Source organism: Numenius arquata, chromosome 4 (genome assembly GCF_964106895.1).
Source record: "Numenius arquata chromosome 4, bNumArq3.hap1.1, whole genome shotgun sequence".
NCBI classification, from domain to species: domain Eukaryota; kingdom Metazoa; phylum Chordata; class Aves; order Charadriiformes; family Scolopacidae; genus Numenius; species Numenius arquata.
In genome coordinates, this window is record NC_133579.1 from 34,563,996 (window position 1) to 34,579,929 (window position 15,934).

Sequence of the window (15,934 nt, forward strand, 5' to 3'; positions counted from 1 at the left end):
TACTATTCAAAATAAAAGATTCTCCTTTGGAAATAGATCATAAGAGGGATTTAAAGAGAGTTGGGCACATGCTACTGTACAGCTGTCACTGGGCGTGAGTTTGGACAAATGTGAACTGTGCTTATGGTACTAGAATAAGGACAGCTACTTAACAGTAAGACTTGCATTTTAACATTCTCTCTGCTGTATTATGTGAAATAACATGAAATAGAAGTAACTTCAAATGTTTTTATCTCCCCTTTCTAGAACTAAATATTCAGACATTAGTCAATGTGCTAGTAGGAACTAGAGGAAAAGATTAAGGAGCAACAACAGCTGAACTGGAAACAGATGAACAGATTCAAGAATCTCCATCTCTTGGCTTTCAGGAAAGAGACTGTGTTTAATTCTGTGTTTGACTGGTTTTGGAAGGGGAAAGGGAGGTAGGGTTTAGTTTTTTTAACATGGGAAATGTAGCTGGAACACAAACTTGCACATATCAGGGGTGAACATACTATTTTGTTTAGGCTTTTTTAATGTATTTGTTATATCTTAGTATATTATAGAAAAAATCTTTTGTTATTTTTTGAAAATATGTTAATGTTATTCTGTCAGCAAAAAGCTAATCACCCTTTTAACACCCTTCCCAACTCAGAGAAAAAAAAAGAAAGGTTTACTTTTGTGTTATTTACTTAGGAAGAATATTCACTGAAAATACAGGTCCGTTGCATGCAAATACAGGTTTACTTTTCTTCGCACAGATTTCAGGTCAGTTCAGTTATTTTAAGGCTTTATAATAAGGATATTTTTAGAAATTGATACACTACATTGCTGTTTAGACAAAGAAGGGAGAATGTCACAGCAAAGGTATTCTCTGGCTTAATGTGATGTAATATGAGAAAAATGTAATCTATTCTAGGGGATTGGTACGTAATGGGGCATATTACTTGCTTTTGTTTTCGCAGAGTAAAAAGAGATGTGAAATACATGCACGTTTTTTTATCATGTTGTCCAGAATGAAATTGTTACAAATCGACTTAAAAACTCGTTTGATTAATTGATCCACACTAAAATAAAAATTCTTGATTCTTTCTACTGGCAAAAGCATATTAAGAAATAATAGAACCTATAAGGCAATCAGATAAAAGAAAAATAAATAATCAAAATGACATATTAACTGAGAAATACCAGTTCATGATGTTTATCAATGGTCCTTTGCTTATGTTTTTTTTTCCCCCCATTTCCAAGCCACACGCTCGTGAATGCCTGGCTTTAGATGTCTGCTTTATCTAGTCAAATCCAGCTTACGTGGAGCCAAAGAAAAGGAGTAAAATGAAGCGAGACAGTTCACTCCCCAGATCCATTTCCCTTCTCACTGCTCTGTAGTGGACTATCATTCTTCTTCTCATCCGTACCTGAAATCTTTCTCTGTCTCTGTGCATTAAATATTTGTGCTAAACCAGGATTAGTCTTCAAGAGCTGTCATGTATCCTTTTGCATTACGTTTTCGTGTAAACTTTAACACAAAGGCAACAAAGCGGTTAATGATACAGCATATAAACTTGATTCCCTGAAATTCTTCTTCTGTAATTGTTTTGTTTGTGCATCAGAAAGGATCCACTTTCCTTTCCGTTCCTGTTCACTGTTTCCTTTTGTCCTTCTCGTGCTTACTGAAGGGTTTAAGCAATTTCTAATGTCCTGGACTCAGTAGTTGTTCCATACACTTTTATCCATTGTATTCCAGAGTAGACTGTCTTGCTTAAACGGGAAGAACATTATTTTCTACTGCAGGTGTCTGCCAGAATTTGATTTAAAGCTCTGTGGGACTGATCAGTTATTATCTACACTTAAAAGTTATCAGAAATTATTTCTACAAATGTTACTACCATAGTTTTTTCCCACAGAAAGTGTACTGCAACTGTAAGTCTGAAACTGTAGCAAAGTGTTACTAGAAAATGTTATTGCTACAACTCTTGTCAATTCAAATTAAGGCCTTTTCTTCCAAGGCTTTTGTAGAGAGCTTTGTTTATCCCATTCCTGATTCCCTTTGGGATTTTACTGCCATGATGCTAGGAAAATGAAAAGATACATCCACACTTCTGACCTTTTTGGCACCTGACCAGCAGTGTCCACAAAGGCCCCAGGTAAGAAGACCTCATGGACAAAAAGGTAAAATGTGCCTTGGAAGTTGTGTCATCCTACCAGTTACTTCTTCCACAGGCTTGCATGAGCCGAGACCTCCTGCTGCTTCTGTTTTCCCATCTTGGCCAATTTCCTTCAATCAACTTTTGGCTACTCCTTACTCCCAAGAAATCTCTTTGCGTTATCTTGCTCCCATGTAGTAGAGAACTGGAGCAGAACGAGTCCACTGCCTGTTCCTCTCTTTCTAGGCTCTGGTCCTTCTTCAGGGAACGACCTTCACAAGGCAGGTATCTGCTGCCTGCAGAGCAGCATCACTGTAAGTGCTTGCCATCCTACAGCAGCAATACAGCTGCACCACAAGCTCTGGCACTGAGGCGAGAGCTTTGAGGCTGCACCAGAACCCCTTGAACCAATTTCACATTTTCTTAAAAAGCCATTGATAAATATCCAGACTAGAACATGCTTTCGGGGGGGATAAACGGTCTACTTTCCAGCCAGTTTCTTGGTCTGTGGTGTACCTGCTTTCACACCTTCAGAAGCATCCATTTCTCACTGAGACAAGAGTCATTCCAGTCCAGAGCCACTTTGGTTATTTTCCGCAGCAGTAAGACTCCTTTAGAAAGTGCTGGAGCCAGTTGTTCTACACTAAGGACAGTGAAGTATAGTAAGGGTGACTGGAAAAAGGAGACATCCTTCACAGAAGGCACAACTTGGGAAATTTCTTGGGTTCCAGCTTTTTTTAGTTTTGTACCTTGAACCTATTAATGATCCTCAGAATGCTTCCCAGGATGACTGGATTTCATTTGGGTGGATGCATGATCCAAAGATGAGATTCCTTAGTGGGAAAGGAATGGGGAATCTGTTTTGAATGGGGCCATTTAATGGAGAAGCTCTTTTGAGCCCAGAACTCCAGGGCTCTTTTGTTTTGTTTCTGAAGAGAACATACCTAGTGATTGTCTCAGCCTTCTGGGGAGGTGAGGTCCAAGCAGGAACTGTTGGAAGTCTTTCCCCCTTGTCTTCTTCAACATAACTTTCACAGTTCATCCAAGGCTGTTGGGTGACATGGTCTCAGACATCAGTCATTATTGCTGCTCACCCGGAAACAAGGCATGGTCCTTTGGATGCTGATGCCCAGAGTGCCCTGGGAGAGCCCCTTGTTTCTGTGTGCTTATGCTCTGGAGACCATCAGTCTCTCCACAGACGTTTCACACCAGAAAAGCGTTTAGAAAACATTGTTGAACTGTCACTAAGGGTCTGCTTGCTTATCACTTGACAACTAGTAGCAGCTTCTCTGCATGACAGATGTTTAGCTGTTAACTGCATTTGCCCCTTGGCTGTCTGCACCCTGACACCAGCTACTATATTCTGGCTGAGACACTTGGAAATAACATTTTAGTGTTGCTTTTTTTCAAGCTCTGCATAATCTCTTGGAACACTACTTGGTATTGGTGACAGCATCAGTTTATGCGTAGGCACTCCCATCAACCAGAGCTTACTGGCCTGGGGCTGTGTGTGATTGCAAAATTTGAAAGAAAAGGGGGACTTGGGAATAAATCAGTATTGCTACAGTTTAAGAAAAAAGTCATTGGATAGAAGCTAAATGCTCTTGCCTGGAAATAATTAAATGAAAAGTAGCAGTTACAGGTAAGTAATAGTGCTGCTTGAATGTTTTTAAGTGCTTTGGATAGTGCTGGCGTAAGATTTTCTTAGAGCAATCTACGATAACTTGTTAACTTGTCATTGCTTCTTCAAAGTTACTGCAGGAGATGGTGTGTGACAGGAATGAGTCCCTACTTTTTTTGGTTCAGTTTTGCCATCAAGTCTTTCTCCATCTGCAACTGGTGAGTTGGAGGGTAAGGTTTTGAGAATGTCTTACTGTCAATTCAAGGCCACTTCAAGTGCTTCAGCACAAAAAGGAAGACTATGGGTGTTAAATGAGCCCACCGAGCAGAGTGAACTATATATCCACAGTAGTTTATTGTTGTAGGGAAGTCACTGAGGAAGATGCAGAATAGGACACAGGTGTGAAGAAGTTCGATTTGAAGGTGTCCCAAGGATACCCTGAAAGAAGACAGCAGCTAGAAAATAAAAAGATAAGGCAAGGGAAGTGGGAGGGACCCCTGAATCTTAGAAACCTAGAATACAGAAATAAAACCTCTGCCCTCTTAAATATGCTGTACAAAAATGAAGTAGACTAAAAAGTTGATCTAATAGTTTTACTTAATTTTAAATTCTGTATTAAAAATTAATACATTAAACTCTTATAAAAGTAAGGCACATGCAAAACATGTTGTGCAACTTCTGACTTTCAACTCTTATAAACTAACAAGCATTATTTTAATTTGGCATTTCTAAAGAGTCATTTTTCCCCATGCAGGATATGTGGAAGAAAGTTAAGTTTGACATCGCACCAGTTAAATCTAGAGTCTGTGCTTTCTGTACTACAGTAAGCAGAGATGGTCATATCGTAGTTATACAAAATAAAAACCAACTCAAGTACAGATTCCGAAGGTGACGACCTACATACAAAATTTAACGATGTGAAGTTATATCCATTATAATACATCAATAATCTTATTCAGTACAGGATGATTTGGCAACTCCAGTCTGTGTAATGCCAGTGTGCAATTCCTAGTTATCAGTGTCATACGATGCTGAAGACCATGGAAAGATATTGCTCATAGGACACCTGAATCCAGCCATCTTGATCAGTATCGTAACGCCGGAACACATCAGTCAGCCTCTGAAAAGGGAGGAAAAAACCCGGTTTTGCACATCAGGAAAATTCAGACTGCCATGTATTTCCCTTGACACTTAAGTTTCTGTAGCTTTATGAACACTTCCGTCCTATTTGTAGACACTTTACAGTCTCCTGCAAATAGAGGTAGCTCTTTGCCACATCTCACACCTGAGCTGTGTAGCAGAGCTAATCCTAAAACCGCCTTATGATACAACACCTAAGGCTATCTAAGCACTCTTTATAGACCAGTCAGCTTTTTATAACTGGCTTGAAGGGGCAGAGGTGGAGGGAGGAGACTGCCCAATTCTCATGAGACATTTGGGAGTCATCTGGAGGCAGAATCCAGCGAGTACCTTGTCCATTTCTCATCTTCTAGCCAAATAGACTTTATGTATCATCAGTATCCGAGTTGTGGGTTTATAACCCCAGAGCTGCCAGGCACTACGGACCGGAAGAACTACCAGCATGCTGTCACTAACACCACCTGAATGATACTCCATTTCAGAGCCCTCTTTACCAGAATTAAGTTTGTAACTAAGTATAATCGGCTTGTATTACAAATGAATATAAAGGCAATTGATGTTTCAGCAGACTCATGGTTATAGACGTAAAGCTAAAAGGAGGAGAATGAAACACCTGTCTGCGAATAACAGAGGTACTACTTTTACCAGGCACTGCTTTCTCTTCATGTTGCATGTTGGATGATATCTTAAGATACTGTTGCATTCCTGGCCAGTGTAAGAAGAGCAACCTTCTTCTATCCTACTAAAACTCAGCTTGCCCACTGCTACAGTTTCCCAGCTTTTTCCCAGTCTTATATAAATTTCAGAAAAGTCAGACACACTTAGAGAAACCTTAATGAGGTGAGGAATCATCCAGTGATTGATCTTCAAACAAAAAAATACACCTGTAAAACTACAGTTCTCTCTCTCTTTTTGTATAGATATATATATATGCATTTTTATTACCAAAAGGGGTTTTTTGTTTGAGATGAGAGATGTTTTACTGCCATTGCCCCTGCAGGAACAAAAGACTGAATAATTCAGCTGCTCACTCAAATTGCTTTTACTTTGAGCCTTTAACAGAGAGATATACAAAAAACTCACACTTCAGATTATGAGAACTGTGGGCACCTCGGGACGTGACACACTCCAGTTTTAACACCCACAAGATCCAGACGAAGTGCATGTATTAAACTAATAGAAATAGTGTTAAGTGTTTTCCTTTTAAAACAGACTATTTTACATTTTTTTGCCCCCTCGAAATTGTATCAAATTTGCTTGTGATGCAAATGGGTAACTAGTGAAGACCAATAAATGAAGCTGTTTCTAGCACCTCTCGTACATTTATTCAAATGTGTTATTATAAATTCATTATAAAATTGTAAAAGCAAGTTCTAGATACGGTATTATAGTTAAAATGAGAACCATAAAAGCTTAAGAAAAGGTGATTATTATTTTTTTTTACAATTGACATCAAAGTACATCTCCTTTCTTACCTGTAAAACAACACAGCACTGAATAAAGTCATCAAAAGCAACCTGTCCTCTTCCTTGTCTGTCAAATTTCCGAATGAGGATATCATAGAATTGATCAGACAGACGGTAACCTTGGAAAAAAGAGAAACGCTTTAAAAGGTTTCAATTACTACAGTCCTTCTATATAAAGAACTAGGCTGTTTAGCAGGTGTGTATAACAAAACCAGAGAACAATAACGAGTTAGAAGAGACATTTTTTTTCTGCTAAATATCTCTTGTATTTAAAACGCATGCAATAAAACCCATGCTTAATTATAGACAGAGTCACAGTAAATATAATTACTGATTAAATTAGTTGGTTGAGGGAATGGTTTAGGGCCGCAGCTCAAGTTTTTATAAGTGAAGTCAATTGCATGGAAGTTCTTTTGCTGTGAGAATGGTACCGTGGGGCAGACAGCTGCCTGCATTTTAAAGGCTGTATCAAGTACCTTGCAAGTTCAGACATTTTCCTGACATATTGGCAATGCTCTCAGAGCAGGTAACAGAGGAGACTGAAACTGGATGTGTCAGTACATGAGTGGAATGTTTTAATTTCTTCCATTAAAGGAAATAGCTTAAAGAAAAGTGCTTGTGGCATAGACATCTTTAAAAGGTACCTTATATCTAACAGGAAAATGCATTTTACCTGCTTCACTTTTACTCACATTTGTCAGAGCAATACAGCCCTAACAATAAGCTCATTGGATGACGTAGCCCAGTCATAAAAACTGTAATTACAAATGAATTACCAAAACCTGTTAGTGCTTGCTTTAGTTCATTTTTGTCAATCATTCCAGAATTGTCTCTGTCATACGTTCGAAAGACATTCTGCCAGTCCGAGATGTACTTCCAGACTCCTGTGAATTCATTGAAGTTCACACCACCTTTGTTTTCTCTGTCAAACATGCCTGAAATAAAAATTGAGAAACTTATAAAGCTTAATCACACTACTCCTCAGAAAGATCTGCTGATATTTCAAGAAGGCAGCAAGAGTGCTTTGTGGAAGGTACTGAAGACAGAAATTACTAAAATACTAGTGGTATTTTGGAAAGTTCTGCCAAAAAAAAGCAAGTAGTCATCCACTGAAGGAGGAAAAGATAAAGTGAGATAAAAGAGTACCAGCATGAATCACAGAATGTTTATTTTTCCTGGGTTTTCTTTTTCAGTTTGAAAATACTTAGAGCTTCATTGATCATCCAGTGACAAAAAGGGCAAGGGGGCGCGGGGGGAGAAATGTTCTTTTTTAAGGACACATGAAAAAGTCTGAGTCTATTGACTGCCAAAAGCACTGGGATATTCATCTGCATTTGACTTACTGACACTGTCATCTTTATACAAAAAGCACATCGCACAGCGATAGAACTCAGACTGCTGCTTGAGTATTTACTAAAAACAATGCAAAAAAAATAGTCCTTAGATTTATGAATGGTATGATAGAAAAGATGTTTTTTGTGCTCGAATTTTTCTCCTTTCCTACTACCATCTTCAACTACATCGCTGGAAAGCTATTTTAGGACACTAAAGAATTTGGACACTTTAAATATTGAAAAGCTTCTGTTTGGTCTTTTTAGAGCAGAATATTGGATTAAAATGCAGGACAGGAAAAACTAGTTACGAAGACAAGCTATATAATATCTTTTTAGATTATTTAAGCTGACAATTTCCCCACTCATAAATGACATTTGCTATCTATTCAGTTGTACAGTAACATTTTCTCAGGCTACTTTGACAAGCGCACGTGTGCATGCAAGGGACAGTCCTGTATTATTCAAAAGGGAAAATATTTGAGTTTAACTTACTGCTGGGCTGTCTGGAGGAAAAAAAAAAAGAACAAAGATGTTGAAACACACCATCTAACAGTGAAAACCCAGCTTGTTAACACTACAGCCAAATTAGTTCAAAAGACCTTTAAACAGGCATTCGTTATTACAGTAGAAATACACCTTGTATATGTGTTGTAATATTGGTAACATATTTCTCTAAAACGGTGCAGCAATCGGTAGCAGGCTCAATTGTCTGAACAGACTGCAAAACAGCGTTTTGACTATTTCACATCACACAACTGCACTCACCAAGAATTGACCTGACTGTTGCTGGATTAAACGGCGTCCACGTGCCTGAAACAGAAAGACTTACTTAGTTCCTCAATACTAGGCAACATTTTAAAAAAATGCAACCAACCAACAAACCAATCAAAAAAATAAGATAAGAATTTAAACAGTGAATTCAGAGCTAGAAGACATGGAGCTAGCATATTATAAAATAAGGCTGCTTTGAAGTAATTACGTTCTTGACCATTCAGAGATTACATCAGACCAATGCTTTACAGATAGATACTACACAGAAACCAACATTTTTTAGGCTGCACCAAAAAAACCCCAAAAAACTAAAACCTTGGAAGAACTAAAGGATTTTTTTCATCCCAGGTAGTCAAGAGGTATTGGATAAAAGGCAAGATCAAAACTGAAGTCCCATTTTTTCTGATGGGAGCAGAAGAGTTTTAAGTTATTACTCAAACAAGGTCTCATATCTATTACTCAGTAAAACCCCATCTGCTTATTTCCTGTTTTACAGGTGGATTATTCCAGGTTGTTTAGTTTCTTACAACTGAAAAGGTTCCTAACGTGGCACAACCACACAGTGCAACTGAGAGTTTAGTATAAATCCCACCCCACTGCTAAATCAATGGTTAGTTTAAATTAGTATTTTCTGACCAAGAAATGTTGCTGCTTAAAAGGGCCTGAGCAGTAATCATCTGATGAAGAGCTTTGTACTTCTCTGAAAATTTAGAGGCGAGGCACTTTGGAATAGTTTTCCCTTGGTTAGGAGCATTCCAATGTGCTAGGAAGCATTAAGCTTTCAATTAAGGGAAATACTGTGCCTCATCCAGAATTTCACTACCAATTCTCTAGAGCCTGTGAAGGAACCGGGAAGACCAAGCAGCATATATTAAATTAACTGTGGCTGAGTGCAGGGACCACAAAGGAACCGGTAAGACTATGGGTACTGTAGAGTCATTTGCCATGCTGCAGTTAGCTGACCACAAATACCTAATAGAGAGGCTGCGCTGGTATTAAGCAGGCTTTGTGAAGGCATGGCTGCTTTGCTGCATCAAGCTGCAGCGGTGTAAGTAATGCTTATACTAGTGCTGAGCTTCTTCCAGAGAAGGGAAATGGTACAGAGGCAGCAATGGGGAAACAACTTATACTGTGGGCAGGCCATGTGACCATTTGCACATACAGAGAAACATAAGCAGACAAAGAGTAAAAATGGGTCTGAAAATGCTTAAGCAGTATTTTAGACAGAGAACATCAGTACCTTAGAGTTGTATGTCTCCTGACAAAAATAAAAAATAATGGAATTATTAATAGGGTGCTAGCATTTAACTTTGAATAGAATAGAGGAAAAAGTGAAAATGCAGTTTGAAAGTTAACTTATTTCATGTTGACATTTTCAAGAAACTCATACAGATGCCACAGAGTGAAATCTGAGCAACTCCAGTGCTAAAGAACAGTACTGATTTCAGCCTGTTCCAATAAACAGTGAAAGACTGTTCCCTCCTCCTCCCCTGACTCTACTATTAACTTTACATGACAGCACAGAAAAAAAACAAAAAAAAAACCAAGAAGGAAGCATAGGGTTTTATGGTGCAAACAACTAGAGGAAGTGATGATTAGTCCCTCCCAGATAAGTACTCTGTTATTTGCATGAACTTGACATGTTGAAAAGCTGAACGTCAAAAACACATGGAACTTCAAATTTTGATGAGCACTATGCAGACTTTTAAAAATGTTTTACAAATAAACACATAACATTATTTTAGCCCATGTTAGACCGCAGGGCAGCTACACACAACCATCCACTAGAGGATATATTTTGAAAAGAATGTAGTGAATTGTTAGTGACTTTGGTGTACAAAATCTAGAATCTCTCAGAATGAAGGAAGCTTACAGTTCTGTAAATATTTTGTCTAATAGTGAATTCACTTGGTGTGGCTTCTTCATAACTGCAAAGCACTGAAACTGCTAATCTACACTGTAAATAAAGAAAGAGTTCAGATAGTCATCACTGCCTGTTACCCTTAAATTCAATCAGATGAGAAGATATTTAAAATATATGAAGTTTAAAACAGCAGGTAAAGCCAGTTTCCCACATTGACATAAACAGCACTGTAATCTTAAATGAAAACAGTGACTTAATCAATTTAACTTAGCTTTTGCTGAAGTTGTTACTCAAAATAGTATTTTAGGTATGGATCAGGTGCAGCAGCTACAATGTATTGCTTTTAATTTATCAGATATACTATTAAACAAATATTCTAGTAAATCCAGTTTAGTTTCAAAACCGCAATTTTACTAAATAGAGCCATCTGAATTTATTTCAAGTCAGGTGATTACTGACAAAAAGGAGCCTTTCAGTCTGCGTGCACTGCAGCTCACAACATCAGTGTAAGCCCTTCTCAGTCACAAAGCACAGGAAGGATAAAGGAAATAAACCTTCGGAGAAGGAGAACTTGATACAGACTCAAAGGTGCACAAATTGCTTCAATATGTGCTTTTTCAGATTTCTAAGTGGAAAAAAAACCAACCAACCACAAAGTACAACCCTACCCACCCTAAGTCACCAGAGGAAAGTAAAAATAGGCTACTGGAAAAATTTTTCATTTTTTATTTGCTTCCATGAGTTAATTGACCCCACCCTCATAACTCTTTAAGCATTATCACAGGGAACAGACAGACTGCTAGAAAGTTTTAATACTAGATCTAGAGTGCATCTTTATGTGGGACTAGAGAGCAACTTTGCCAGGGGAAAAGACTCCAAACGTGCCTCATTTGGGGAAAAAAAATATATCATATTCAATTCCTGCACTGTACTGTATGAAAAGATTTTATGTGCAGTAAAAAGGCTGGTTGTAAACATCTGATCTTTGTCCAGGTTATTCACTGATTCTGGCTAAAAAACAAAGGTTCAGTAGTGATGAGAGAGGAATACATAAATCACTACTTTTTTTCTTCTAGGAAGCAGAGCTGGAAAAAGATAAAGGGATGTGCATGCCTTCATTCCCCAGAATACAAACCAGTAATTTTAACAATAGGTACACAGTTTATAATGTATTATTACTAACATTCACCAAATTCAGAAAACTTCCCTTGAAATTCAAAAGAAACAGGAACAATGGTATCAGCAAAAAATAAATCAGGAGGACTGTCCACCTTTTTCTTCCCCTCCATCCTTTTCTTGTATATTAAATAGTATTAATTGGTAGTAGGTACATTCTCCCTGCCCCCAATCAAAGAATTATGCCATCAAGTAACCAGTCTCACATGAAGTTTAACATTAAGTTTACAATGTTATTAAACTTAACTAACAGTTACCTCACTGCTCATTTACACTTACCATTGGATAATGCCTGCTGAAGTTCATTATCAGATATTATTCCACTCCTATCTTTATCAACCCTGGGGGAAAACAAACAAACAAACAAACAAACAAAAAAAAGAAAAGTTTTAAATGGCTGGGCTGAAATTAACAGGTTCCACTGACAGAAGACTTCCAACATTCTGGTTCTTACTCACCAGATAAGATTAATCTTTTCCTGAAAAGTCACTAACTGCATTTTACTTGGTAAACCATTCGCAGTTTCTGCAAATTAAATGCTTCATTCAGACTGATGAAGACATTCTGGAACATGATAAAAGCTACAAAGAAAACTGCATGACCTGCTTAAGAGCGAAGAGACACACACAAACACACACTGGCAATAAAACAGTCCGGGCATAATCCACACACACAAAAAGTATTTTTATGTATTTATGTTTATTTTTAAAAGAACTGCAGAGCACACCATGCTGGTTAAATCCACAAAATGCCTAATGTCGCTGCAGTAAGCTGTTGGGCTCCCAAACTGGAGCCCTAACTTTGGCACCCAGTTTCTCTCATTAAGATGCTGGCAATGGAGAGAAAACCACTAATGTGACCAGTGCCAATACTGAAAGAATTGACTGCAGGGCCTTGACCCCTTTCAAAGGGGTTCAAAAAGTGAAAAAGTGCGGGCAGGTGCCAGCTTCCATTGAGCCTTCACAGTCTATTGTCTTACAGAATGGAGTTTTATCATAAAATTAATAAACTAAGTAGTTTCTGCCCAAACAAAGCAGAATTGTGCCTTCTTTAGAAGGGTATCTGAAGGTAGTGGGGATTTCCTTTATTTCCCTTCAGTTACTACCATTCCAAAGCAGAGTCCTGCTTAGTTGACCTCTCTGCAGAGGCTGGGCCCTTATTGTCTTTTTCTACACCTTTTCAGTTCATTCTACTAGATTCCTTCCCCATCACAAAACTTATATAAACGGCATACAATGTTCAAATTGCAAGCATAAGTTGCATAGACTAAAGTAAGGAAAAGATACTCCCCTTTTATTATTTATTATTTCTTTTCTAGGTATTCTGAGCATTTTTTACCTTTTATGAGCTGCTACTACATGCTAAGCTGATATTTTCATAAAACTGCTTATAACTGACTTATCTTGCTCCTGAGCACCATCAGTCAGTTTAGAGCACATTCATTTTATATACAAAATGATACAAAGTTAAAGCGGGTCTTTATCATGGACATCAGGTGTCTACTCTGGATTTCATCTGACTGTCCCAGGGCGATCATGATCTGGCCATGACAGGGTGATATGACCCAGTCATTCAGGACTCCTGAGGGGGTCCTTCAAGTCTTCATAGGCCTGACTTACTGCAGGAATTGGTCAGCGTAACCAACAAACTTCATCTGATCATTCACCTTCTTTTCCCTCCAGTTGTTCCTGAACATACTGAATGAAGATCTTGGAACATCTCCGTCTGTCAGTGTGGCAGATGACCACACACTCTTCTTTTTAGTCAGTTATCCAGCAAAGGACCTTCTCTTTCATTCTTTGTCTACCGGGTTTCTTCAAAGGCCTTTGATACTTCTGTATATTGAGAGCTTCTCTGGAAACTATACAGATTATATCAATGGCACCAGCTCTACCTATATCCATACCCAATCCTTATCCAACATACTCCAAGACTTACACAGTAGTTTGCCAGACAGGAATACTTTCAACAAAAGCCATGCAACGCTCCTGACTAGCTACATTATTTAAAATGGTTTCTACTGGTTTGTCTGGTGTGGAAGACAGATCTGTTTCTTTACAGACACCTTTAAAAAAAGAAACAGTATCATGTGTGCCTCCTCCAAGTTCGCAGATGAAGTGGTTTTCCAGAAGGCTGGGTAGGTAAGCTGCCACATTCCTGAGTCACTCCTGAGTAACTAAGTAAATACTATCCAGCTTTAGCAACTTACTACTGTTTGTCTATTCCTTAACCTCTTCTTGCTGTCACTTGAGTCAAGATAGATCCTCTGACGCATCTCCCATAAAAATGGAACCAACGTAGGAACCTCCCAAGTTTCCTCGACATGACACAAATGTGAAAAACCCCTTTGGCTTCTTTAATACTACGGTCTCCACAGCGTGCCTTTTTAACACAGGCCTGCTAACTTCCTTACAGGTTCCTGCTCCTGATGTATTCAAGAGAATATTTCTTGTTAGTTTTTAAGTTTTCCATTAAGCACTTATCAGATTCCTTTTTATAAGCCTTCCTGTATTGCTACATTGACCCTCCAGGCCTTACAATCCTTTATGGATTCCCAGGTCAAAAATGATTACAGGTTTTCAAGGTTACCTTCTCGCTTCCATTAGCCCCCTTCCCTTACTGTAAAAAGCAGCCATGCTTATTCCTCGTCAACCCTTTCCTAAAGCTTCCCCTCAGATTCCTCCTACAGGGATATAACCGCGATGTTTACCCGCCCGGCAAGGCCCCAAGGCAGCCAAGTCCTGCGCTGGATGCCCAGGGCCGGTGACAGGCTCCCCACATCACCTGGCCGTTTCCGTGCGCCTCCCAAGGCCCGCTGCCTCCCGGTGCCCCCTCAGGGAGCGGCAGCCCCAGGAGGGCCCGGCCCGCCCAGGAAGACTCGGCAGCGCTGCCCGGGAACGACCGAGGGTGGTGGCGGCCGCCTCGGCGCGGCGGGCAGGGAGTGCCTGGGCCCAGGAGGGCCCTGCGGTGGCTACAGTATAAGGGGAGCCCCCGTCAGCCCCCCCTTCCCGCGGACGTTAACCGTTAAGGCGGCGCGGGTCGCTCCCTCAGAACTCCCCCAGGGACGCGGCGGCCTCACCTCTGGAAGACGTTCCACAGGAAAGTGGGGTCGGGCAGCGCGGCTCCGCCGCCACCGTTGGGCCTGTACTGGTAACCCGCCGCCATGGCCCCTCCGCCGAGCCGCCGGGCAGCTCCGGCCTTCCTCACCGCGCTTCCGGCACCGGCCGCCTGACGCGGTGACGTCGCTGAGCCGGGCACGCGCAGGGGCCCCGCCCCGGGGGAATCCCCAGAGAAGCCGCTGCGCCCCCCGCCCGTTGCCGCGGCGACGGCTGCGGGGCTGGGCCGGGCCCGGTGGGGCGAGTCGCTCTCCCTGCGCTAGCCGGCACGGTGGGCGGTTGTCCCCGCCGGCACCGAGCCTTCAGGGGCTCCCCAGGAGAGTTGTGCGGACTCCGGCGGCAGGGCAGCCCCTCGGGACGCCTGAGGTAACGGCCGGCCGGAGAGCGCGCTGCGGCCGCTGCCCGGGGCCGGCGGCTGTGGCTCGGGCAGGGCACAGGGACCGGCGCTCGCAGGCCCACACAAGGCCTCACTCATCCGCCGTAAGGGGTGCTGCAAGGGCGTGAGCCTGAACGAGGGCGTCCCCGTGACCGTTCTGCAGGGAGAGACTAAGAGAGAGCGGGTTACTGCTACAGAGGGGGCTACAGGGAGAAACAGAAGCCCAATGAACTGACTTGCCTGGACAAACTGAAGATTAAAAGCACCTAGGACAAGAATTTCAGGTACGGCCCAGAAAACACAGGATTGAAATTGAAGTACAACCCAAATTTGTATCACCTCTGAATCACGGAATTGTCTGGGCTGAGGGACCTTTAAGATCAAGTCCAACCATCAACCTGACAAAATCACCACTAAACTATGTCCCAACCCATCCTTTAAATACCTCCAGGGATGGCAATAAGAACACAACCCTCCAAAAATCAGCCTAATTCCCCTTCCCCGAGCTGCAATTTCTAGGAATTTCTAGTGTAATAGGACCTGGAGTGGCTCCAGACCTTACTACAACTCCTCGAGTAGAACACTGTGCTCTACTGAACCATCCTCATCCTTTGGGACATGCTCCTCCTGTCAATGAAAAAAAGCCAGTCTTGGTTTTGCCCTTTGTCCAAACTGCTGACCTTGCATGTATCTCCTCAGGGTAAAGAGGAGTCTGTGAGAGGGGTCAAATGGCACAAGGTCTGGGTGTTCACAGGCCAAACAAGTTACATACACAAACTCCAGAACGTTAATTAGAACAAAGTAGGCTTGTGTCTTCCTTGTACTTACCTCTGACAACTATGTTCAGGTAGTAACAGATAATGCCTTGTGTCTTTCATCACATCATTTTAAATTCACAATTTTCTAGTAGTATTTTATAATTAGAATAGATAACACTGAAATTTAGC

The 15,934-nt window shown here is 40.8% G+C and overlaps 2 protein-coding genes across 4 annotated transcripts in view; one reads left to right on the forward strand and one right to left on the reverse strand.

Moving 5' to 3' along the window:
- LOC141463632 (uncharacterized) overlaps positions 1 to 1,440 on the forward strand; it is a 34,012-nt gene extending 32,572 nt beyond the window's left edge. The window contains exon 16 of one of the 2 annotated variants that reach the window (XM_074146138.1): positions 247 to 1,161. In XM_074146138.1, coding sequence (XP_074002239.1) covers positions 247 to 302 — 56 coding nt within the window. In that variant the 3' untranslated portion in view covers positions 303 to 1,161. Of the gene's footprint in view, positions 1 to 246 lie in introns of both variants that reach the window. The other variant, XM_074146139.1, reaches the window with a different exon arrangement.
- Positions 670 to 15,044, reverse strand: PDCD6 (programmed cell death 6). Of its 2 annotated transcripts, none has more exons than XM_074146142.1 (6): positions 14,575 to 15,044; positions 11,775 to 11,836; positions 8,450 to 8,494; positions 7,133 to 7,285; positions 6,360 to 6,469; positions 670 to 4,864 (listed from the first exon to the last, which is right to left on the reverse strand). In XM_074146142.1, exons 1-6 carry the CDS (start codon positions 14,658 to 14,660, stop codon positions 4,766 to 4,768), a joined length of 555 nt encoding a protein of 184 aa, XP_074002243.1. In that variant the 5' UTR covers positions 14,661 to 15,044; the 3' UTR covers positions 670 to 4,765. The 2 variants fall into 2 exon arrangements, with proteins under 2 accessions (XP_074002243.1, XP_074002242.1); XM_074146141.1 differs by having other exon boundaries at positions 7,127 to 7,285; positions 14,575 to 14,711.
- Positions 15,045 to 15,934: the final 890 nt, after the last annotated feature.

Bases quoted from the DNA above. Each gene is read 5' to 3' on its own strand.
- PDCD6 (XM_074146141.1), bottom strand. From the start codon at position 14,660: ATGGCGGCGGGTTACCAGTACAGGCCCAACGGTGGCGGCGGAGCCGCG. The intron at 11,837-14,574 runs GTGAGGCCGCCG...GTTTTCCCCCAG, and splicing joins CTGTGGAACGTCTTCCAGAG to GGTTGATAAAGATAGGAGTG. The intron at 7,286-8,449 runs GTGAGTGCAGTT...TTTTTATTTCAG, and splicing joins AACAGTCAGGTCAATTCTTG to GCATGTTTGACAGAGAAAAC.